The 26,622-nt window shown below is 40.1% G+C and overlaps 1 protein-coding gene across 1 annotated transcript in view; it reads left to right on the top strand.

Annotated features, from left to right (window-relative positions):
• wwox (WW domain containing oxidoreductase) overlaps positions 1-26,622 on the top strand; it is a 161,989-nt gene that overhangs the window by 16,058 nt on the left and 119,309 nt on the right. Inside the window, exon 5 of the mRNA XM_004070065.4 lies at positions 2,184-2,290. Coding sequence (XP_004070113.1) covers positions 2,184-2,290 — 107 coding nt within the window. The remainder of the gene's footprint in view (positions 1-2,183; positions 2,291-26,622) is intronic.

The raw sequence follows: 26,622 nt of genomic DNA, 5'->3' as shown, positions 1-26,622 counted from the left end.
TTAAAAAAAGTCATATAATATCAGAATCAATTTGATGCCACTGGTTAATATCTAAAAAAAATACATTGAGATTATGTAAAATATACAAGTTGTATATATTTTTCTCTGATTGTTCTAGAAAGCAATCTTTCAAAAGGTATTTAAGTCATATGAAATATATTGGTTTTTTTCATGCAAAAAAAATAAAAACTGAATTATAACCCACCAGGAATGGTGATAGCATTTCTAGGTTTGGTTTAGAGCTGCACTCTTTAGAGAGAAAATCTTCAAACAAGGAACTTTTTTGTTTCGTCACTGCATAGAAGTCTGTGTTCACATCAAGATATAAAAAAATAATATTTTTATTTAATGATGATAAGGCATGGTTTGGGATTCATGTTTACACTAAAAATGTTACTTTTTCAGCTTTTGTAGGAGTCTAAAAGTCTCTTGTTTTTTTTAATAATAATTTCCCCTCGTTTTTGAACTGAATTCAGTAAAAAACAAATCTATAAAACGAAAAAAAAAGCAGCTTTCAGAGGATTTATAAAATAATAGATACACTGCAAAATATAAAAAGTATCTCAGCAGTGTTGCATATTGATGAATAATTGAGTTAAATTTGAGTTTTTTGTGCAAAGTGAGCATCAACTGATCTAAAGAGTGTTAAACATAAAGAAATATTACTGCTTTCATGAGTTTGGACGACCTCTTCTATGGATTTTACTTAACTTTTTCCACAAATCCAAGTAAGCCTTTCATCATGGCAATATCTATATATATTTATTCATTGAAATTTAAAAAAATGTGTGTTGGGAGAGAAACTTGGTATTGGCACAGAACGTCACAATATTATTTTTAATGGTGTTGATGGGGTCATAAAGAAAATGGAGACATTTTGACACTAAGAAGACTTTTCCTTAACATTCCTCCTTTCAGACTTGCAGATAAACCTTCAAATTCAAAGTGAACTCTCATCCTGGGAGCCTGTTTTTTCTGTCATGTTGTTTTTATTTTCATTTCCATTTCCTGTGAGTGAAATAATCTCCGCTCTCAGCCACAGTCCCCTCCATTACACCTAATAAGGTGTCATATAGTTTCATTCCATGCTTCACTTGTCAGAAAGTGCTTCCAATCCCACTCCAATTTTGAGTTTTAATAGATATTAGTCCTTAACACTCTCCTCACAATTAGGCCTCCCAGTTTTGCTCTTAATGAAAATCAGATTAAGACGTATAATCTAATTACAGCCCATATTAATCCACCCTCTGATACACTCTGCCTACTGCTCTGCCTCTCAGACTCTTTTTGCAATAATCAGTTATGAAACGCATCAGTTTGTCTGTCAGACAGTCCATCCTCTCTATATGCCTTAGTTTGTATTTACCGGTAGATAAAAACAAACCCCATAAAGTATTTTTTTTTCCCCATAAGACTTTATGAAGAATACTAAATGTCAAATGAAATAAAAATACTGGGGAGGAAAAAGTTAATCTCATAAATTTATTCAACCTACGGGATGAAATGACCCATTTAGACTTGTAATTTAGAAATGAACTTCTCTCCGTCTATCTTCAGTTTTTTGTCAGTTTTATCGTGACTGCATGATTCGGATGGAGCCATGAAGGAGTGCTGGCCTGATAAATTCTGCGCGTATCTGCGGACGGGGGTTTTCATGGGAGGGGTGGCATTATCAGAGGCCCGTTTGATGTGCTCAAATATCACACCGAGGTTCAGTTTGAATGCCGTGTCTGCTTGATTGCTCATTTGACTGCTTTAATTACGAAACATGTTTTCATTATTGCTGCCATCAATGCATTATCAACATAATTAACAATTGACCTGCCCCCCACCCCCCCACCTCCAACCCACTATGAGCAACGACACATTTGAGAGGAGTTGTCAGCCAAGATCCACAACTTTATCTGAGATGAGACGAAAGAGAACCACAATGATTCAATCAGTTTCATCACTTCAGAGAGAAATGATTAACTCCCTCCACCAGACCACGGGGTTACCCAATGAAAGAAATTATATGGAAAATTGATGGGGATTTTAACTTTACTTCCCCACCAGCACCTTAATATATTCAACCCTGCAGATTCAAAGTTATCTTCAGAAATAAACTTATCTTTCAAGCTTTTTTCTTTTTAAACTCGTATTTCCCTCTTCTTTTTATTCCATTGTCTCGCTGCATGTCTAAGGCTTTGAGACAGCCAGGTCCTTTGCTCTACATGGCGCCCGTGTGATCCTGGCGTGCCGGAACCTGACCCGGGCCAGCAAAGCCATCAGCCTCATACAACAGGAGTGGGTAAGTTTTACCATCCATAAGTCCCATCAAAGACTCACTCCAATGAAAATGGTTCCTCATGATGGAGGACATACAGTACAGTACACAGCTTCTCATTCATTTGAATGAGAAGCTGAAAATGCATTGAATAAAGAAATACTTTCTTTCCCTCTTCTTTATTTAAATCCAAAAAAATGTTGGGAAAAGCTTGGCCACGACCTCCCTGCTCAGCTCCATTACGATGGATCCACTTGCAGACAAATATATCCATTTACGTCTTCATTTTCCTCGTCTGAGCTGACATCTGGATAAAAATTGTACGGCTTAATAGTTTCTATGTTGTTTGCCGTTTTTATCGCACCGGTAATGTTAGGTTGAAGGTGGTTAGGGGCTGTACAACAAGTCCCGCCCACAACTCAAAGGCGAATTTCTTATAATCTACTGCCGTTCTGCAGAAACTATGTCCTAGAAAATGAGACTGTACTTTAATTTAGGCAAAAACGACATAATAAAATCTTATATATGATATAATCTATCTCTTATAATCTATATCTTATATAATTAAAAGACCACTGGGAACGCTTTGAAAATAGATCAAAAGATGATTGGAGTTGGACTTTAGTGGGAAATTAAATTGTAAATAAAAGTTTCTACCTTGACTGCCTGCTTACCTCGTAGCTCACAGGAAAAAAAATACTTCTCTATAAAGAAAGAGTTAAAAGGAACTAGGGAGGGACAGAGAGTGAGAGGGCATCTGATAATTAGCCGAGATTATTGCTCTAATATCACTGCACTCCTGACATATCCCCAGATTTACGAGTATGGGAAAATAAACAAGCGAAATGTGGGTGCTGGAGCAGAAAGAATAAGCCATTAGCACGGGGTTGATTACAGAGAGCAGGACTTGAAGATGGAGGAGAGTGAGTGCTTAGTGCAGATATGAGGAGGGAGGCAGGGAGAGGAAAGGGAGGGAGACAAACGCCTTTGAGCGCTAGTAGATCTGCAGTGTTTAAACTTGCCAAAGTCTCTAATTGAAGTATGCCCCAGGGACTGTCAGTGCTGCTCCGCAATGTGAAATCCATTGCTTTGTTTAAGTGACTGAGGAAAGCCTCTCATTCCGGTTCCAGATTTTTGTAGAACAATTGATTTTCAAGCGTCACGAATTTATCTGCATGTGACAAATGTTTGTAAATTAACAAATACAGTTGGTTCGAATAGCATTGAAAAAAGAACAACTGTCAGAAATGGTTTTTTATATGCAGATTTTGTGCGTAGATAGAAAAAAACTGATTTAAAGTCCCACTCATGGTCCCACTGCAGTCTATTGTAAAATATTCCCAGTGGTATTTTAATTATCATGATCCTGTGTCATTTTCTTTGACAGAATTTCTGCAGACCAGCAGGAGTAAGCCTGCTCGCACATCCAATCATCAGTTTTTTTTACACTCTCTCCCGCTAACTTACAGCCCCTCTCTCCCCCAATCTAACATTAACGGTGCAGCAAAAATGGCGAGCAATGTTGTAGCTATTACAGCCATACAGTTTTGAGCAGGATACCAGCTCGGACGAGGAAAACAAAGACGTGTTTGTCTGCAAGTGGATGCATTGGAATGGAGCGGAGCAGGGAGCTTGTAGCCGGGCGACTGTAGCGCCTACGTCACTCCTGTAGACATTTTCAAATGGTTTTTTTTCATCTGCTCCTGATTTACAACAATTTGAACAATAAAGAAATACTTGGATTTACAATTTTAAGCTTAATTTCCATTATGTATGCCCTTCATTGTCAGAAAAATGCCACATAGTGCCATAGTTTTGATAGAGCTAGGGTAGTGAATTAGTCTTTCTGAAGCCTCCCATACATTTCCTTTTCAGGAATTCCCCTGTTATAGGCTAATGAATAAAAGTCACAATATCAGTATAAATCTCACTGCAAATTCTTACCTCTGGTGACATTATTAATAGATTCAGGAGAAGAATAGAGGGGAAAATTAATCTTTAAAATGATGGATGGACCCTGCTTACCTTCCCATGCTCCTAAGTTAAGGTCATTTTGATAAGAGGGTATATTTTGGGGTCCTCCGTACAAAAGGTCACCATATCTACTTCCAGGTCCCTCTCGGAGTTCCGCTATGGCTGCCAGGAGTGGAAAAGCTGTCCCGATTGCAGAAGACCTCTGACTTTTAACTACCTGCTCGCCATTATTCTTTACTCTCTTTCTCTGTAACGCTCATGTCTCGCTGTGTGGCCTGCTGTTGCTGTTCAGAGGTGACGGCTGGCGGTGTGGTTCAGCGCTGCACTGTGTACTGACAGAGGGATATAATAGTGGCGTTGCCGTTGGATCATGGGCAGGCTGGAATGGGTAGGAAGTTCAGGGTCAGAGGGTTTTTGCTTCCCAGCCAATTGAATGCCTTCCTTCTAGAAAATTCCAAACAGTACAGTATGCTTGATGGTATATTCCTGGAAGAAAGGACTCTGTAGAAGAGTTTGCACTGTCACTTTTTTCCAACATGAAGTGAAGGTCTTGTATTCATGCAGGATCTTTTGCTGTATCCTCTAAACACACAGTTCTCTCTGCCTCCGCTGGAGCTGTGAGATAAAACCTCTTGGGCAGGCTCATTAGTGGAGTTGAGAGGGGCGCAGTGGGGATGTACAGACACCTTGTGATCTTGTTTTACAATAAATCTAATGCTGGCAGCTTTCACTGGTTTTAAAAGAGACTGATTTAACTGACTGATGAAAGCAGTAACAAAAACAGCTGGAAAAGATGAAGGAGGTTTTGGGATGAACAAAGAGTCCAAGAAACGAATCTGCTTACTTCTACTTCTTTTTTCTTCTTCTTCTTCATTCTTTTGCCGTCATTCTGGATTCAGACACCTCTAAACACCTCTAAACTCTTCCTCTTGACCCGGCGCTGTAGCTACATGCTGCTTTAACGGGCCTCTGACCTCCCCATCTCCCATTCCACTCAGCAGACTGCCAGGTTAACTCGCTGGTTAACAATAAGCGTTGCGAGTGTGCGTGCCAGATTTATTTTTCTTGATTACTTTTAAAATTATGCTCATCTTTTACTCTAGTCTTCCCCTCAGGGAGCTGTAATGGACTCCCATGTGAGACAATGCACAGCATGGTGGGCCAGCCAAGGCCTTTGGCCCCTGAGTAGAAGACAACACATACATGCACACATGCTTTGTGGCCTTATTTTTTTTAAATGATTTGCCTTGTTTTACTCCAAAACAGTATTTTCCCTCTCTTCTCCTTTCTGCAACACATGCTAATGAGATGCTTTGTAAGGGCGTTAATTAGCGGGTTATTCACTGATTGCTGTGCTTGTTTTTGTTGTGTGTGTGTTTGCATGTGTGTGTGTGGTACGGGGGGTATTAATGTGGCTGCATGCTGCTGAGGAGGGCTCTGTCAGGGTCTGCTCTGAAACCAATTAGGCTAAAGCTCAGTGTCCACTGAGGCTGCTGAAAGAAAAAAAAAAAGAGAAAAGAAAAGACTGCTGCTTGCAATGTCAAACAGCAACATTAGTACAGGCCTGAGGAGCAAAGCAGGGCAAGCAGCAAGCGTTCATACACAAAGACACTTCCTGTGCAGAATATGACTATAGTAGTGTTTAAATGGAATATAATGAGTGTGTTTACTAGTTTAAGATGAAAGATTCAGTTATTTTCTTTGTCTGCTTTAATAGATACATTTTTCCCCACAAAGGAGCAATGACAGAGGTTAGGATAGAAGAAGAATATTGAGAGACGGGGCTCGTTCTGCTTCATTTTGTTCAGATTCATCTTACTAATTTGTAGCAGCTTTACTTTAAAGACCCATTTAGATGAAAGTCATGTTCTTAACATGTTCTTGCGGCATTTTTCTCATGATGGAGGACACGTATAAAGAAAATTAAGCTTAATATAGCATTTCTGAGTATTTCAAAAATTAAATTTAATCAAGAGGAAAAGCTTGTAGGTGTGACATAGAAGCTACTTAGATAAGCCACTAGCTCCCTGCTCTGCTCCATTCTGATGCATCCACTTGAAGACAAAAAGGTCCATGTAGGTTTTTGTTTTCCTCGTCTGAGCTGACGACTGGCTCAAAACTGTGAGTTTGGTAGCTCCAGTATTGTTCGCCATTTTCATTGTACTGGTAATGTTAGGGTTGGGGCTGTATTATTTAACGGGAGAGTGGGTAAACAAATGGGTGAGGGGAAATGTGGGTGGGCTTACTACAGTCCTGCCCACAACTCAGAGGTGAATTTCTGATGAACTACTGCAGAAAATGTGTCCTAAAAAAGAGCCCAAGGGCTAAAAACTCCATAATCATAATTAAAAGACCACTGGGAACAATTTAAAATTGCTCAAAACAAGATTGGAGTGGGACTTTAAGATGTATAATGTTGAAAATGATGACAAATACGTGAGAATGCATGTCTTCTTCACCATCCCTGTGGATGTTCTCCTTCACTCTCCATAACTGTACTTTGGAGAGAAAAGCAGTGTGCACTGTGTGTGTTGGCAGGTCTAGCTTTGTCCATTTTCCGGCTACATAACGCCGCGTGTCAGCCTGACAGGCCTCTTGCCCCTCTGGCCGCAGTGCCACCCCACGCTGCCGGCACGCTCCTCTCATGAGGCCAACAGGAGGTGACACACGTGAAATGCTGACCTGGTTGGCTGCAGCCCCTCTGGGGCCTCAGGATGCTGCTCTTTTGGTCACCGTTCCTTAAACATCCTTCAAAAAAGCGACTTCTGCTCTCCCTGCTAACCTCGTGGTTCTCTGCCACTTTTTTCCTCTTTTCTCTCCCAAGATGATTAAGGAAATTACAACCCATTTCCCAGGTCATTGAACAGGCCTGCAGCCCTCTTCTTTGCTTCCACCGCCTCTGTAAATCATAGTTAATCATTTTTTGGCCTTGAATGATTTAAGCTTATTTCTTTTCGTTGTGCAATTTTCTTATCTACATTGAAGATTTTTTTATGCAAGTTTCTTTACTCCTGACATCAAAACAAGGCCAAGCTGTCAGCTGCAGCTGCTACACAACATCCCCAGTCCTCTCCTCTGGTGGATCCACTAAATCACAGAAAGAGTAGGGAGTTCTCCATTATTTCCAGGGTAAGGCACAGCGCAAATAGGTCTCTTTCCTCATTTTTATATGAGTATCATGCGTCTGTCTCTCCGGGGAGGCTTTTCCATCTCTCTTTATTTGCTTGTTTGTTTTTCCACTTGCGGTGGGTTGTTGAACTGGGAATAAAAGTACCCACAACCTCGACTGTTCCCTGTTTTTACTTGAGGCTAACCAGAGAAGAAAGGATTTATTGAAAGAAGGGGGCTAAAATACCCCTCCTCTTGTTTTCTGATGGCACAAAATGCAACAAGCTGAGAATGTGTGACTGTAATAGGGCTTTCTGTAACACACAGCTGAGCTTTTCTTTACATTACACCGGTGACTCCTCCGATGTAACTTGTGGGAATACTCCGGAAGACCGGGGAAAGTAGAGACTGTTAGCGTAAGAGTGTAGGACTGGAATAGCTTAAAGTTTTACAGTGGTAAGCATTTTGTGTGTGCACGTGTGTGTGATTCCACCTCAATTTAATGCACTCCCAAAAATTCTGTACATAGGCGCATTTAGGTGCACACATGTGCGTGCTGCACACCCCCATCCTCATGGTGTGTATTTAAATGTTTGATTATGCATTTTGCATAGCTCTGGGACGTGCATCAGTCTTCCCAGACTGCTAATAAAGTGACCAGGGAGATGGGGAACCTAAATGAATCCTAAAATGCCTTGCTTGCATTCCTCCCTCACTTCCCTCCCTCTCACTGTTCTGCTTAGTTATGCCGGCCTGTCGTTGAAGGCTGCGTGCCGCTCAGCTCTGTTCCTCCTTATGTCTGTCTACTCCAGCCAGGTGCTCCGTCTCCTGAAGAGGCGTGGCCTGCTCCTAATTGCCTGGACCACAGTGAACTACTGGCAAAGGCTTCGTGTGAAGGAGCACCATGGAGGAATAATTTTGAATAAATCACATTGTTAGCCAGTTGATATTTTCTGCTAAATAAGCAGTTCGCCAGCCCCCTCACAAGGAGGTGTAAGCGTTAGAATGATGGGTCACTTGCCATAGGTCATGTTGGGGAGGATTTAAATGATTTAAATGATGTCACTGCCACTAAAGGGGGACAGGTTGAGGAATAATGCGTAAGGTAGCGCCTCTATGTTGTTTGAACTTGACACATTCTCATCCCTCTCTCCTTTTTTGCCGTCTTTTCTCTGTGAAGGAGGGCTCATAGCCCAGGGATGAGGGCTTCTTATGAAGCGAGAGGTGAGAGGTTGCTTGGATCTCTTTCCCTCTTTCTGTCTTCTTCTCTCTGCCAACAGAGAATGTTTCTTATTGAAGTCTGAGAAGTGCTGACCACAGAGAGGCAAGTCCAGCACGTAGCCTAATGTTTTAGCCCAAGAAAGGAGCCACTTGTTATTTTACGCAGCCAAACAGACACCAGCCTTAGCGGATGCCTGCCAAACAAGCAAACGCAGCAATGTTTTAAACGCAGAACCATCTGGCAGCAAGGCTATAACATTTATCTGCTATTATCCTAAGCTCTTTTTAGCATCTTTAGCTCAGTCTGGAATGAGAAAAAGCTTTAAGATCCTGTGATAAAAGTTCAGAAGAGATGCAAAATGTTAATTAAAAGTAGTTTTTTGGGAAATTATACTGTCTCTTGTTATCTGTGTTACCCATCAAGAGCATATTCAGACATGAGATGGAAACTTGATGAGTTTGTGTGCCAGAATTCATGTTTGGTGCTTTGGGTTTATTACATTTCCCACATGAGAAAAAGGAAAAATAAGTGAAACTGTGCATACTGTCTGGCTCTCAAGATGACTCACTGGAAAAGACAATGGTACTGAGAAAATATAAATACAATTGACTAACCAAGTACAGTAATTCATGTATTTGTCTTGGTATAAAAAGTCTTTATCTTACTTTAGTTGATCAGTTAATTAGAATTGGCTTTGGAAATGGTTAATGTTAAGCAATTAAAACATAAATAAAACTAAAAAAGACAAACAACAGAAATATATATTTATACATGGATATGTCAAAGTTAGGATAATTATTCATGAATTAATTGGAATATATTTATACATACATTTACATCCACATACAGATGTGAACCAATTCAATATATTTACTCGTAATCATAAATAGATTAGCTCATACAGTATGTGACTCATTTAAACCATAAACTAAGTTTGCTAAAAAGGGGTCTTGTAAATTGCTTGAAAGGGCATGGGGGCAAGCAAACTTATAATCCCATCACTATTAAAGTTAACTTTTTATTTTTTATTTCCTTTACACACACTCTCATTATCCGGTTCTTAGCTTCTGATCAGATATTTATACTTTACCAACACAAATGGTAATCATTTTAATACATTTCACAAGTATTTCTTAATATCAAATGGCAGAGATGAAGTACATATAAATAAATAAATAATAAATTTTACTTTATTTATCCCACAATGGGGGAAATTGTTCTCCACATTTGACCCATCCCCTGGGGGAGCGGTGAGCTGCAGACTAGCCACGCTCGGGAGACGACAGCTGGCTGAGGAGGGCGAGGATCGGACCACCAACCCTTCGGCTGTTAGACGACTTGCTGTACCGCCTGAGCTAAACTGGCGCTAGGCTGAAGGACACAAGCAGAAGATACATATGAATTAATATTAAAATGAATTTTGTTGTTATTTGTTCAAAGTCAGTGTCCTATAATGAAGTCCAGTTTAAAGGAAATTTGAATTTGGCAGAAAGAAAGTAACTCAGAAGTTTCCATCTTGTTTGAAGAAACCTTTTTAAGATGAGATTAAATACATATAACAAACAATTTTAACTTTAGTCAGTTTAAATGCTTATCTTTTTTTAACGGATCTTTTTAAAACAATCTTAAAATGATTTAATATCTAATACAAGAAACATAATGCTGTTATTTTTTCAGCTTCTGTGCAGATGTAATTCTAAATAATCAGTAATGAGTTGATAACTTTTGTTTTTGCTGGGGAATTTCAATATGCAGGACAGCTGACATGTTTGTAGTTTACTGCTGCTCAGATATTCTATTCTATTATGTTCTGTTCTATATCATGTTATTTATTAAAAGTGCTTCCCGTATTTTGAGCAACTCAGTGCTTTACAAGTAAAAACAATACATAGGCAAGACACAAACATTCAAACTAAATATTATAGGTCAAAGTTTTAACTTGTTTTTTTTCAAAACACTTACTTATTAGTTTACCCTTCTTGGAAAGAACAACTTCTGTATTTCGGATAAAAACATTGCAAAAGAAACTCTTTTTAATGAGAACAAGCTGGTAGATCGATGCTCTGACACCTTTTTGTAGTTTATCGGTGTCATGCACAGTTCATTGTTCCCTCATGAACCATTGCGACCTATATGTAGCAAAGAAGGCCTTAACTTTATATAGCTACAGTTCCCAGAATGGGATAATGTTCCCTGTCTTAAATGCAATCTTTCCTAATTTCCAAGCAAAGCCTTATCCATCCATCCACAGCATCTTAATGGCCAATGGAAGAGTGTCCGCACTGAGACTAGCGGATTGTGGGTTTGAATCTAAGTGCTAAACTTTTGCTTTCTCCTTCAAGCTCATTTGAAAACAAAAGTAACTTTTTAATTTGGCTCTAAAACTTGATTTCAGCCTTGTAATTATTATTCAAGACAGTTGTGCAGGGAGTTAATATTCATGAACTTCATTTTGGGGCCTCAAATAGGCGGTTTATGGTTATCAGAATATGGGTTGTTAACTCTAGAACAGCCGGACTAGATATGTTCCAACATCTGTCAGGAAGGTTGGTCACATCTTTCAGCAGATTATTCTTTTTTTTTTGGATGATGTTGTATCCAGTCAAGATTACAACTACGAGGTATTTTGAAAAAACTGGCTTCAAAAGAGCCCAACATAAACAAATGGGCCATGTGACCACGGCGTTTATGCATCTCTGTTGTTTGAACCCACAGTATTCCTGTACGGTATATAAGATCATTGATGGTCCATGATGTTTGCAGATGACATTGTAGTCTGTAGTGAGAGCAGGGAGCAGGTATGCCAGAGGTGTCAAACTCAAGTCGTCAAGGCCTAGCATCCTACTGGTTTGTCAGAAACCCAGCCTTATCTGCTACTGATTACCTGGTTCAGGTGTGTTTTGCCAATAAGATGCTACAATGACATGATAGTGGGAAAACATGAATAACAGTAGCCACCAAGGTCTGAAGTTTGACATCTGTGATCTAGAGAGGTGGAGGTTTGCTTTGAAAAAGAAGAGGACTGAAGGTCATCAGCAGTAAGATAGAGTATCTGTGTGTAAATGAAAGGGATTCAAGTGGAACAGTGAGGTCACATGGAGCAGAGGTGAAGAAAGTATTTAAGTATTTAAGGTCAACATTCCAGCGTGAGAGTGTGCGGAAGAGGGGAAGAAGCGTGTGCAAGCAGGTTGAAGCAGGTGGGGAGGGGAAGGTTTTGGGTAGGATGAGAGACAAAAGAGTGTCGGCAAGAATGAAAGGAAAGGTGAGAGCAGCCACGTTTTTGTTTTAGAAACATGGCTCTGAGAAAAAGACAGGAGGTAGAACTGGATGCTGACATTGAGATGGTTTGGACACATTTAGAGGAGGAAAAGTAAAAAGGATTGTAAGATTGAAAAAGACCAAAGAGGAGGTTCGTGGATGCAGTCAAGCAGGACATGAGGGTGGTTGGTGTAATAGAGGAGGGTGCAGAGGAGCAGGCTATATGCATGATCTGATGACTCAAAAAGAAAGCAGCCAAAAGACAAAGAAGAAATAAATTGTTTCATATTTTGGATAAGAAGATTTGGAGAAGTTCACATATTCTGAGGGGCCGTGGTAAAATATAGACCTTAAGTTTAGAGCTGGGCAAATATGTGTTGTTTAGTAAAAAAAAAACAAATATACAACACTCATCTTGAGGTGAAATTATATAACTTGAAATAAGATCTTTTGATCTTAATACAAGTGAACTGAACTGCTGCAGGCATCCAAATAGCCCTGCCCCAGGCACTGCCATCATTACAGAGTTGCCTGTCTATGTGTGAGCCTGCATTTCCTTTTTCCACAGAGCTAACACTGCTGTACAGCTTAATCAGTCGGTGTAACTGAATGCATATTTATCAGAGAGCAAATTCATGCTCACAAAATTAGACCCCAGCTCATACATCTTTATCAAACTCACACATGCACATCTTTCAACACGCACACAGATGTGCACACACTCATATCCACATTTCATTAGTGGGGCAGATTCAGGCAGCAGTAGATTAAAAACAACGTGTGTTTTTACAGGTCCATAAATCAAACGCGGCATGAGAAGGATTCATTTGGAGAACTGCGGAGTTGTGGCGTAGTGGCCCTCACGTGACTAATTCTAAACGGTGATACCTTGATACACTGCCTTTTTATTAGTTTGATTCTCTCTTGCTCCCCATCAGTGATTATCTCCCAGCTCATAGTTGACTTGCAGATTAGGTTAGATGTTATCTTCATTTATGGCGAGCATTTGGAAGATGAAAAGACCAACCCCACTTTAACCTTGATTTAGCCTACACACCTGCAAGTGATTAGGTCTGAAGAACAGAAGCAATGTATCTTTAACAGCCACATTGATCTTATGCAGTATAGGAAGAGTGCTGTATACGTTTATTTTACTGTGGCTGCTGTTTGGATGGAAAAACAAGGTTGCACTCTTTAATCCGCTCGTTCTTTACTCTCAGTCTGCTGGACTGCATATATTTTCTAAACAGCACATTCATTTTAATGATGTGTGAAGCACATAACTGTAAAATGTTTTGTTGACCAGTGATCATATGGAGTAAATGCAACACTGCACAAGGACTAATACTGTAGACATAACCCTTATTTTTATCTGTCTTCATGCTATTGTCTGCGCCACTCTAAGGCACTAGAGCACTCAAGTGTCCCGTGTTTATAGGTGTATTTTCAGTCTGAGGAATGGCATTGACACACAGTGAGAAAGGTATCATTTTCTTCAGCGTGAAAACTCCAACAAGTGGTACCTGGGGAAAGAGGAGCATATTACAGGTTCAAACAGCTATGCTCCCCTTTACCGCAGAGAACGACAAGCTCTCTTGACCTGTGACCAGACTCAGCTCTGTGTGCACGAGTGGCTGTGTACTCAAGTTGGGGGAGGCTTAGAGGTATACCTGGCTGTTTCCTTCAATGAAAAGCATTTATTGGGGTCGTGTCTGTAGTGAGGGGAGTGCGGAGCTACATCATTTCATGTCCTCTTTTTTGAGCAGTGTGTGTGTCACTGTGCTGCGTTCGGATAACCAGCTTGAGGACAGGATTGGTAACTGTATCAAATAACTGTAATAAAACGTGCTGTAAACCAATGAACACAGTTTAAACCCTTGACCTCCAAGTCCCTCAGTCACAGTGCTATATGTAGACCACAGTGGCCCTACTGATTAATTCTGCTGTAGACTGTGAGACCAAAGCCTGGCACCTTAAACCTTCAGTTACTCCTAGAGGTCCACCATGATGGCTGAAATACTTTTATTTGTCAGAGTTTTTAAGATTTCCTGGTAGTTTTTTTTAAAAATCATCGCATATAATGGGAAGATTTCTTTAAACCTTTTAAAGACCCACACCCACAAATTGTGTTTTCTGGTGCTTTTAAAATGTTTTTCATGGGAGACTTATATAAAGAAAATTAGGCTGAAAATTGCGTTTCTGAGTATGTCTTTATTTAAATCATTGTGAATCAGAAGCAGAAGCAAAGATGCATTTAAAAAAAGCTTGTAGCTGTGACGTACAAGTAACTACTCCAAGCCACAAGGTCCCTGCTCTGCTCAATTCTGATGCCTGTAGACAACTAGATCCATGTACATCTTAAATTTCCTTTTCTGAGTTGGCATCTGGCTGGATAGCTCCAGTATTGCTCACCATTGTTCTGAAACAATATATTATCTGCTTCAGCTCAATTGTTAAGCCTACTTTAGGTTTTTCTGTCCTGCTCATAGTTTAGTGTTGCACAAGTGTCTTCAGTAATTCAGTATCCGATTAAACCGTATATATTCTATATTCTGATGCATTTATTATCCTTTGATCACTATGATAGGGTCCGGTAATGCAGATAGTTGGGTGGTGAAAAGTGTATTTAAATTTCTATTGATTGTTTTCTATTGGTTAAACAACAGGTCTTAACTGAATTTTATTTATGTTGCACTTTAAAAAATAGATTCACCTAAAAGTTTAGCATTAAAGATGAAACATGAAAAATTAATGAAAAATATTCCTCTAATTTCTTTTCTATAAAGCAATAAAAACAAGAGGTCTTACAAAAGCTCTGATGCCTGGGAAATGAGAGGGAACAGAGAGAAGAAAACATACTTTTTCTGCCATTTTTACATCTTAGAAAAGGAAAAAAAGAGTAAAAAAACAGTCTTTTAACATATTTATCTACTATATATCATATAGGTATGCTTGTAGTCTACATCGATACATTCAGTTTAGAATAACACAGTCACTGCCAAGTTTGTAAATTGTTGCTAAATGTGGGTACCTTTAAGCAGTAATGTTCATCGATTGTGTTTTTGAGGCAAATCTCTTCTTACAAGTTTGTTGAAGGTAATTTCTGATTTGGTTTCTTTAATGGATTCATTTATATTGTTCCGTATTGTAAGTACTTTGTTTTTGAAAAAAAAAAAACAATAACGGTAAAACATAATGAGACAAGTAGAACATGTGAAGGAGAAAAAGAAAAAAAAACAAGCAAAAAATAACATAATATAAAATAAAAGGCAAGTTGTGAAATAAAAGAACTTACTCTGTGTCTGTTTACCTGTTTGCAGTGCGTAGAAACTGAACAGTTTCATCAAATGACAGGGGAGAGCTTACCTGGGTGAGGTGGAGAACCTCACTGGCAAAAGAAAAAAAAATGAGGGAGCAGCAGAGCCTTGGTGAGAATGAGAAAGAAGCAAGGGTCGGATTGGGTTATGCAGGGTTGGGGGGGATAAGATGCTCATTCATTACACTGCACAACGGCCCAGGGGTCGGCTTCATCAGGACTGATTCAGAGCTATTGAATTTGGACTCCATCTCCCATAAATCCTGCCCTGTGACGCTGATGGATGTGGGCCATAAAGCCTCCTGCTCTGACATGTGGAGAGCAACATGGAGAAACATGGGAAAATGTGAGTGCTCCAGGTTAATGTCAATGAGGCCTGGGAGTGAAGAGGGGATGATGGAGTGAAAGAACGTCAGCGACGGTGAGGCATCAGAGTTGTAGAGAGAGAGAAAAAAAAGACTGAATGGGCTGGGAGCATAATGTGAAAAAGCTGAGCGTTTGTGGGAACTTTAAAGCAGATTTTGCTGTGACATTTGCAGTAATTCAGCCATCATTACACTGTTTTAAAACCCTTGTTGCTCAAAGTGTAGCAATGAGTCTTGTAGGAGACAAAGAAATCTAAATATGCTTCCTTTTGCTCTAATAATCGAACTAACTCTTGTAATTATGTTGCTGTTGTATTACTTTGAATTTTTAGGGTAAGGCATGATAAATAGAGTTAATTAAAAAAAAAGTCATAATATTAAAACAGTCCTAACTACAGAAACAGCAGAAAATGCTGGACAGGAAATGGAGAGGTGTACACTTCCTCATTAACAAAACCCCGTTTGGACCATAAAGCGCCTTCCCAATGTGCACCAGCAAAATGCCCTGATTAGGGGGAATTGCTGCCCTAATGAAAGCCTCCATTGCAGGCATTTATGATATTGGTATTGGTGGTATGGTGACTAGGCCTATGGGATGGGCCGGCTTACAAATGGACCTGAGATTGCACTTGCAGTATATTTGTGTGGATGGGATAGTTGGGGAGGATAGGGGAATGCACATCCATAACTCATTTGGGGGAGTCAGTTTTACTGGGTTGGGTCTAATGGAGATGAGCATGTGCTAAGAGCCAGGGGAGATGCTAATTTAGCAAAGAACCAAAAGAAGACAGAGAGCGCCCATGCGCGTGTGTGTGTGTGTGTGTGTGGTCAGGTTTTGTTAACTTTACGATGGTATTTTATCATTATTCACCCTTTTTTTATTCATGGAAAATGATAAAAAAAAAGTCACTTATCGTTATTGTGTTTACCCCCAATTTACATTTTAATTGAAGTATAATTAAAAGAAAAAAATGTTGGTTTATTCTTCCAGAGAAAACTTCCATCTAGATTTTTAGATATTGTGCTTTGAGTGTAATCTGCATTTTCTTATTTTTTGAAATATTTATTTGCCACTACTCTGCCAAACAGATATCTTTAAGTGCAATACTGATTTATATTTTTAAATATTCTATTCAGAATGCCACAAGGAGGGTCCTATGTTAGGAATTTTATTAGAACAGTGGGGCTTTATCTGTCGTAGTAATACATCCAACATACCTTCATAATAGTAAATTGTGAAAGTTCCACTCCGATCATCCTTTGATCTATTGTAAAAGCGTTGCCAGTGGCCTTTTAGTTATGATTATGTCATTTAAAGACAAAATTAAAAAAACGGTTGTTTTCTAGGATATAGTTTCTGCAGAGCGGCAGATTTCATTAGAAATTTGCCTCAATGCTCTGAGTTTTGGGTGGGACAGTCGGCGGGGAGTAAGCCTGCCTCCCTTTTCCATCATCCATCTTTTTATATGCTTTCCCACTATCTTATAGCCCTTCACAACCCCAACATAATATGAATGCAACAACAGGTGTTGGAGCTGTCCAGCCGTACAGTTTTGAGCCAGCTCACGCGAGGAAAACCAAGACGTACATGGATCTATTTGTCTGCAAGAGGATGCATTGAAATGGAGCGGAGCTGGGAGTTTGTGGCCCTCCGATTCTAGCATGTCCTAGATTATGAGAAAAATACCACAAGAACATGGTAAAAACAAGATTTTCATTGGAGTGGGTTTCTAATAAGAATGTGGTCAGGTGAATTCATCTGGAAATGTTCAAAAATTGTAAAAAGCAGAGAAAAAAAACGGATTTTAAAACCTTGGATAAATCTAAAAGAGGCTTATTCTCCCCTCAAGGATCTTCTTCACTTTCTAATTTCTCATTTTTTCTTTCTGAACTTCACAACGTCGCCACAGGACTTACCTGAGGCCCTTGTGTCCACCTCATTCATCACTTGGTCTTGATTCCTCTGCTTCGAAAGGGAGAAAGGAAGAGAGTTGAGGCAGAGGAGTAACAAACCCTCCTCTGATCCCTCTCCTTCTTTTGTAGCTCCCTTCCTTCAGCGTGTGAGCGAGAGATGAATGCAGCCAGTGGAATTAATTGCACTCCCTTACTGAAGATCAGCAAGTTTGCTCTGTTGGCGTGCTGATCTGCCATATGGCTGCTCACTAGGTGAACACTTTGATTAATGTTGCTCACTCCCTCTTTTTTTTCTACTAATATTTGATTCTGATAACTGAAACTCAGCTCCTCACTCTGGATTTTTTTCCTCAGCCCTAATTCCCCCCCCCCCGTTCATTTATTTTCACAAGATTTCTTCAGAAAGAGTCCGTTACGTGGCGTCAGGGTAGACCATGTGAAGCATTAATACGTACGTGTTTGTGTAAGGAAGACATTCAGCTCTATAGGTATGTACCCTTTGCAGTTGATTAGGCCCCTGGTGTGTTGAGTGTCTCTCTATTAGCCTCCTCAGCCTCTTGCCTTCTTCTGTATGACTACTCTTTAGCCCAGAGGTCTTAGATGCGCTCACACACAAACCATGCGCACAGCCAGGGAGGATGCTGTGCTGGGGTCCCGGCAGTAACAAGGAGGTGAACAGATGGCGGAGTCACAATATCGATAGGTCTCACTGTAGGTAATAATACTTTAGCAGGGTTCAGCCAGGAGTGTGCTAACTAGAGAGGTGACTCTCAAGTGTAGCGTTTGCTTTCTGCAAATCACACCATGCGGGTGCGAGCGCGGTTGTTTGCGGGTGCACACCCACCCATCACACATTAGAGAGCCCGTTCTGATGCAGGGGTGTAGTTTAAAAGGAGGGGTTCGATGTCATCTTCAGCTCTCGAGATAAAATGTCCTCACCTGGGGGTCACAAGTTCAAGCTTTTCTTTTTGTTCTGCTGCTATAATGAAGCAGCTCTCTTGAACTCCATGCAGACATCTACACGGGAAGATCCATTGCAGTCAGACGTCAGCTTTGTTTTCCCTCTGCTTTATGGTCGTTCGTGCTGTTAGTGTATTTTGGTCTTCCTCTGCCTTGTTAAGTGCTGCCATTCTCCTGTGTTTGGATGTGGCCCAGAGGGCCTGTAGCGAGACCAGGGGCAGGAAATGAGCTGCAAACCCCAGCCATGCAGGTGCCCATGGTAGGCTGCCAGTCCCCCTAAATCTCCCTGATTACCTGGGGCGACTCTGGTGAGATGGGGGTGTTAGAAGATGGTAGGCTCTCTAAAAAGACTGATTGAGATGCAAATGGGGGCCATAACTCAGGGGTAATTCAGACCTGAGCACCCTCTGCCTCGTCCGTTCCTGCTCACCTCCCTATATCATCACATTTACCCCAGTGCAGAAGGAAGGGCTGTTATTGTCTTAGGATAAAGTTAGACATTTATCATAGCAATAGAGGAATACTTTGCTGGAGAGAGGCCTGAACAAGTAGAACAGGTAAGTATCAGAAAACACCAGACAGAATAAACACATTTTTGTCTTTGCCACACATGCATGCACACCTGAATATAACAGCAACCGCTCATACCTTTTAGAAAGAACAGGTGGACATCATAAAAACGTGAGGGGCTGTGGACCCACTAGCCAAAAGGTGGAAAAAGCGGGGGAGGAGGAGGAGGAGGAGGGGAGGAGTTATTGCACAGTCCTTTGCTGAATTGTTCTGTGGCTGCAAATTTAAATTCCCCACTATTATTTTAATAATCTGCCTTTTACTGCTTGAGCTCGGATCATTTGTTTGCAAACCAGGTTATTTGGAGAGGGAGGCTCGGGGGTAATTTCATGCTTTGGAGCATTTATATCTATAACTTAATGAGGAGAGGGCCTGTTGTTTCCTGGTAATACACTACTAGAGGGAAGCAAACTTTTTATTTTCCGTTTAGGGTACTGTTAGAGGGCAATAATGTGGGATAATTCTGATGGAATTAAGGAGCAAAAGCAAAGAGTGACTTTAATGCTTAATCCAGGTGTTTATTTCAGATTCTTAAGATTACAGAAAGTGCGCTTTTACATTTGTTCTTAAACTGATTTCGTTAAAGATTAAATAAAGATTTAGGTCATTTAGGCCAGTGTTTTTCAACCTTTTCTGAGCCACGGCACACTTTAACCTTAAAAAAAATCCTGCGGCACACCAGCATCCAAAAATTTAAAAAAAGAAGAATAACTCATAGTCTGTATTGATCTACAGCCCCTCCACAATCTCACATGCATTTTTGAGATAATTGTGTCAGAAAAAGCTGGAAACTGCAGCTGTTTTTTTTCTAAAAGATTCAATAAAAGTTAAGTTAGAAGATTTAAAAATAGTTTGATGTGTGTTCGTTGGTTTCAAGACGTCTAACGACAGATCTCCTTGTGCCCTGTCACTCTCACAACCCAATGCATCATGGGAGATGTAGTGCATAAAACGGCCGGAGATCGGTTTTCGGAGCTTCATTGTTTTGTTCACTTGTTCCACGGTCTGATACCGGATTCTGTGGAAAGCTACAGCGCAAAAGACGAGCTTTAGCTGCTATTTTTGTTAGAACTGAGCGACTTTACGAGCTAAATCGGGACAAGGAAGTGAAGACTTTAACCACTTCTGATTGGTCAGACTGATGACATGTGATTAAGCCCCTCAAGAATGATTGGTGGAGACAGTCAAAGGGACGGGACTTTTCCCAAATACAGCCGGAGCTGCAGCTGAATCGCGGTACGGTCATTCTTATCAAAATGTCTTTAATAAAATAAAATAAACGCAAAGAAAAAGTATTTTACGATCTTTTATATTCCTAACTCCTCAGTGTTTTATCAGGGCCTGTTTGGATGAACACAGAGCTGAAATCCTGGAGATGGGAAATGTTTTTAGATCAGTTAATGAGGGCAATTTTCCACGGCACACTTGACCATCTCCCATGGCACACTAGTGTGCCGCGGCACACTGGTTGAAAAACACTGATTTAGGCAAAAATTAATGTAACCATCTAGACATAGCAGATCGACTGATCATTTTCTGATCTATTTTAAAAGCGTGCCCAGTGGTCTTTTAATTATGATTATGTCATTTTTAGGACACAGTTTCTGCAAGGCAGCAGGAACTCATTAGAAATTCGCCTCAGCTAGTAAGAGGCAGGACTGGACTGTTGGCATGGAGCAACCCCGCCCCCTTTCCCCTGAGAGCTCGGGACCGGGAGCTTGTGGCCTGCTAGATGTATTTTCTGTCACAAATAAGCTTTTTTTCAAATGGCATTTATTCGTCCGCTCCTGATTCACAACAATTTGAATAAACAAATACTTAGAAATTCAATTTTATGTTTATTTTCAGAAAAAATGCCATAAGACCATGATAGAAACACCAAAAACATAATTTTAACCAGAGTGGGTCTTCGAGATGATCATTAGTGCATGTTCCTTTTGTACACTGAGGTAGGATGAAGGTAAAAGATCCCGTCTTCTTCTGTCCTTCCTCCCTCCTGTCACTCCTTTACGTCTCCGCTCCCTTGTGAAGGACTCTTCTTCTAGCAAATTGAATCAGACCGCATGAATTAAAGTAATAATTCAATTTGTTTACAAGGTATCATTTATTCTCTGTCATGTGGGTGCTCCGTTGACAATCTGCAGCACGCTGCCCCCTGACCTTTGTTGGGGTCACATGACGCATTTATTACATTCTTCGGCGAGTCTTTCAGGCTATTACCGAGTGAGAAGGGGATAAAGATGCATGATGTGAATCTTATTATTAAGGCTCGTGTAACGTTTAAAGAGAATGCGTAACTGCCTGACCTTATCAGAGGACAGGATAGATCATGTAAATTGTGCTTGAATGAGTGCACTTGTTTATAGTGATTGCGCTCCGCTTTTAATGTTCCATGTTTTAATTTTTTTTGTTTTCCGTGACTTTATTAAAAAAATTATTTAATAAAATGAATTTTTTTTTTTAAATTTCCCTGAGAGAAGAGGTTGCATGACTTTTATTTCCACAGAGAAGCATTTTATGAATCACAGCAGGAGTTTTCACTCAAAGGAAACACCAAAACCCTGCGGATTCCAATGAACTCGCGCATCAAAAGCACTATTACCCTTTAATACACATCAAACGCTTCCCCGTTTCTTAAATGCAAGATTCTTTTCTATTTCAATTATGCGACGCTTATGTTTTCATAAAGCTCTGCAGCAGGGGCTTGGTAACCAAATCAAAGAGACTTAATTTATTATCTGTGCCTGCTGATGTGTGTTCATGACAACAGTTTGCGCTTGAGTAAATGCTCGCTTCTCCGTCAGTGTGTTAGTGCCTCGCCAGGCCTCGGGATGTAGAGATGATACAAGTCACAAGCATTTCAGGAGAAATTAAACGGTGTTAAAAAAAAAGTAGCAGGTTTGGATAAAGCAATCACATTACTGCTGCACTTGAAAGAAAGACATTATTTTGTTCTTGTGAGAACGGAGCTTTATTGCTGACGCTCCCGAAGAGAAAGTTGTTTATATAAACTCAAAGTGCACGGGGTCTAGGAGTTTTTCTCCTTCTTTATTGTAATCTAACCACAATGCAATCAGCATCTAAGCTTGCTTGTGTCGTTCAGCCAGACACTAAAGTCCCTGTGCAGAATTGCAAAATAAGTTGGGTGTAAATATGTAATTGCCGGTGCTTATTCGAAGATCTGAAATATTAGGGAGCAATATGGATCATATTAAAATCCTAGTTGTTAGGGGTATCGGTTACACTGAAGACATGCAGGAAAATGTGCACTGTCTGCGTATCTGGAGGAGATAGAATGGGTGCGATGAGGGGGGAGATAGGAACAGAAGGGACTGAGGAAATGGAGAAGAAGAGACGGAGAGGAGAGGAAGATGAAAATCTCTTGATGTCTCTTTGAGAACATAGACACATTATTTAAATCACCATCACTTTTTAATGTAAATGTGATCTGGATGTGCCCTAGATGAAGGAGAGAAGAAGCAGAAACACACACACGCTCACACACTTTAAGTCATAGAAAGAGTAAAAGCTGAATAAAACTGTCCAGTTACAAATGGCCAAACACTTTATCAAACATTCCCTAAAAGGCAGCAAAATAGAATTAGCTGTTTGTATTTTGCACCGAAAAACACCTAACAAGCTATTTTGTGTTAGTTGACTTCATAGATGTGTACGTGTTTATGTGCGTGTGTGCTTGTGGGGAATCCGATATCTGCCTCCGGCCCCATGGCCCTGGTCTGTCTGCATGCGAAAAGCAAACTCTGCAATTATGATGACCGGCCTGTCCTTTTCATTTCCCATCTCTGTCTCTTCTTCTCCCTGTCTGTGTGCCTGTCTTGAGCTCTGCCCTTTTCTTTTCCTCTTCCTGTCTTTGTTTTTCTTTCGCTTTTGTGAAGAAAAGGGAAAAAAAATAGTTAAGGCATTTCAGGTCTCTAAAGGCGCCTTAAGTTTGATTACTGGCAATAAAAGGAAAATGAACTTTTTAAAGTTCATTATTGTGTCTCTCACTTTATTTTTTATTTGATTGCATGGTTTTCATAAAATTACATGCATCAGTATGCATCATAATATAAAAATATTGTGTGTATAAAGCTAAATGTTACCAAACCAAAATATATTTTACTTTTTAATAGCCATTTAATATCCTGAGATTTAACATAATTGTTTTTGCACAACTCTTTTTCTACCTTAGTTTTAATAAATTATAAACGTAACATTTACCGGTCTTAATTGCATGTTGCGTGGTGTATTTCCAGTGCTGTAACAGACTTCATTTTTTATCCAAAAATATTTTTAAAACTTGCTTACTTTAACCCTTTAACACACGTGTCAAACTCAGGCCAAATTTGGCCCGCAGTGTAATTATAATTGGCCCGCGAGATCATATCAAATGTGCATTAGAGCTGGGCCGTGGTATATACTGTAACGCTAAAACTACAAATCCCACAATGCATTCTTGTATGTTGGCATGCAGTCAAAACGGGCAAGTGTTCCTTTTTTCTGTTGACAGCAATGCTCTAGTCACTTCCGACAAATGAATTTCACCCTCCACAAAAATGGCCAAACAAAAGATGGACAACAGGAGCTTTCATGACAGGTGGGAGGCAGATTATCAGATTATCTGTTCACAAAAAAGGACAGACCCGTTTGTCTTATGTGCAGAGCTAACGTGGCTGTAATGAAAGAATAGAACATAGGAAGACACTATATGTTGAGAAGTAATTCTTTTATTTTAATCTTAAATGAGCAAAGATATGCAATTGCTCTAGGACACACACTTCCTTAAAGATCATGTGACTTTTCATTATTTTAGTACTTTATATAAAAAAAAAGAATCTGCTTGCCCATATTTACCAATCATATAGTTTCAGAGGATACATAGTAATTTTTCTGCATCATGAGAACTTTTTTTATTTAAAAGTACAAATAGCTCATTTTGATTTTAAATATGCAATGAATAAACTAGAGTATAGATTACTGCTGTGCCGGAACTTAATAAAAAACTTAATAAAACTCAATAAAAATGTCTCAGGATTTATTAAGGATCTTTGTTTCTGCGTTCTGCTCTTTTCTCTGTATTTGTGTCCGAATTCATTCGCTACTCACTATTTAGTGCACTGTCCAAATCTACAATTCCAAAATCCAGTGCCCTAGACCTCGCCAGACGTCTATGCCAAAAACCAGTGTGGATCAATGCTCACTAGATTGGCAATTACGGACCACAATGCATTGCGATTTAACCTTTTTTTAGTATTTTAATGTTTTTTTTTTAATAAACAATCTAATTTTTTGTCATCAAAACACAGAGGATTTATAAATAAAATGTGCATATTTACATTGGAAAATTAATTATGTCATATTTACTATTCCAGGGCACTAGATAGTCCCACACTGTGTTTTTTAGTTAGGGAAAAGGGAGGGAATCTGGATAAAGCCTCTGTTCTTTCTAAGGAATGCAGGTTTTGGGGTTTCTTTGCAGCTTCAGATTCTTTTGCCGGTTTGACTAAGTGACAGACAACAGTGTAAAGTTAACAGTGTTCTAATTATTTTAATGTTTTGGACACCTTTTCCTGCAGGCCACTGCACAAAAGATGTCAGCGAGCGCTAAACGGTGACGTGGCATTTTCTCAATGTCCGTGCTTCAGATGCTCTCTCCGTGTCTGTGTTGAGAGCGTCGGCATGCCTGTGCCTTAATCTTCCTGTTTCTCATCTGGAAAATCATCCCGTGTCCTTCCTTCACCTTTCCCATATCTGCCCCAGCAATTGCTTGATTTGTAACTTGATTTCAGGAAAGGGAAAACCTGTAGATTATCCCGCTTTCATTAGGGGGGAAAAACCCACTCCGTGTCAGAGAAAGAAGAAATCAATTTAATACAGACTTAACTGGAGGAAATTACATATTCTGCCTGTATGTGCTGAACAGGCACTTTCTCTTCCTCACCAGAGACCTGCCTCCCTATTAATTGCAGAGTGTGTGCAGATCGGAGAGCGCAGGAGGATGCATGTGTGCGTGCATTTGTTTGTTTGTATGTGTTTGTGACGTGCAGAGCGTGCGCCTCCACTTCATGGGTTGTGTGTTGCATAGCTGTGTGCTGAGGTCAGTTGTCAGGTCTGTGGTAGGGCACCCAGCCAGATTTGCCTGTTTCTTTATTTGCGGTGTGTGCATGTGGAGCCGCTGCACGTGGTGTGTGTCCATATATCTTTGTCGGTGTGTGGTGCGTGTAAAAGCACAAGCGCATGTGACTTAGCCAGGTGGAGAGGAGACTGGTTGGTATTTATGAACATACGTCATAATTGTGACAGGATGATATACGACCTGCACATTCCACAGTTTCTCCCCTCCTTCCTATTCTCTTTTTCATTTTGCTAAAAATATACATACATCTATGATATGAGTCTTAAAAGCTGATGACCAATTTAGCGCGGCGTGTTGCAGACAAGGTCACAGAGATCCGCGTTTCTCTGCTCTGCTCCCTCCGAGGCCTGGGCTAATCTACGGTGCAGGAAGAGGGGCTCAAAGTCATTTCTCTAATTGCTTTTATAAGGTGCCCTTTTCACACGGTGTCTTCACTGCTCATTCACTTTCATCGCCATTACAACACCTTACCTCTGCACCTGCTGGTAACCATACATTAAAGCAATATGGCTCTCATTTCGTTTTGGTATTAACAATTGAATATTCACGCCAAAGGGAGGCATTTTTGGTGGTTGAGGTGTTAACTGTTGAGGCAAGGGTTTTGTGTGTGGGAGGGTTACTTTTGATGCCTTAAGTGTTGGCTCTGCATCAAGGGATCTGCAAGGAGGGCTGAGCAGAGCAAGGTGAGGGAAGATGGAAACAGGGGTTAAAGCGTAAGAGTGAAGGCTGCGGAGGATAAGGGGAGCGGGAGATGAGATGGAGCCTAGTGCATTAAGACAGTGTATTATTTGGCGGTTCCACTTGCTTGCGTCCATTAGGAGTGGCTGCCGTGCTATTAAAGGGGTCAGCGAAGGGTGTGTACCTGGAGTGTGAGTACACCAACATGTGTGTGTTTTTAAGTTGGTAGAGTGGTTCGGTGTCTTATTGAACAGGATGGGGGCTCCCCTGGTCTACTACCTCTTCATTTTATTGGATTGGATCGCTCCAGTTATAATTGCATTAGAGAGCTTCCATCTCTGTCCTCCACTTCTTCATGATCTTTTTCTACACCACCAATTTCAATCACATATGGAAAACTATGGGGCTCAAACAAAAGCTAAATATGTTCATCTGTATTCTCTAAAGCAGGGGTCTGCAACCTATGGCTCCGGAACCACATGTGGCTCTTTGACCCCTCCATGGTGGGTTTAAGAGAAAGGAAGAAGTACGGTATTCTTGGACTATAAGGTGCATCAAGAAAATATAAACCGTCAAACTTTATTCCACTTTCTCACTAACAGTTGAAGCACAGTTGAAGCTCCTGACTACAGCACCCACAATGTTCCAACAAATACATCAAGCAGTGGGGCTTCTTAGTCTACTAAAGGCGCACTAAAACACTTAGGCTGGTTTTGTGTACCGTGTACCACAGAAAATCAATTTTTGGTTAGTTAGCATAACCAGAATTCTTACTTAAGGAGGACTTTCTATATTTAAAAAAATAAAATCAATAATTTGAAGTGGAGTTTATGTTTCAAAAAAATCCTCTAAGGT

This window comes from Oryzias latipes, chromosome 6 (assembly GCF_002234675.1).
Source record: "Oryzias latipes chromosome 6, ASM223467v1".
NCBI classification, from domain to species: Eukaryota; Metazoa; Chordata; class Actinopteri; order Beloniformes; family Adrianichthyidae; genus Oryzias; species Oryzias latipes.
This window is presented reverse-complemented; position numbering and strand designations above follow the sequence as displayed.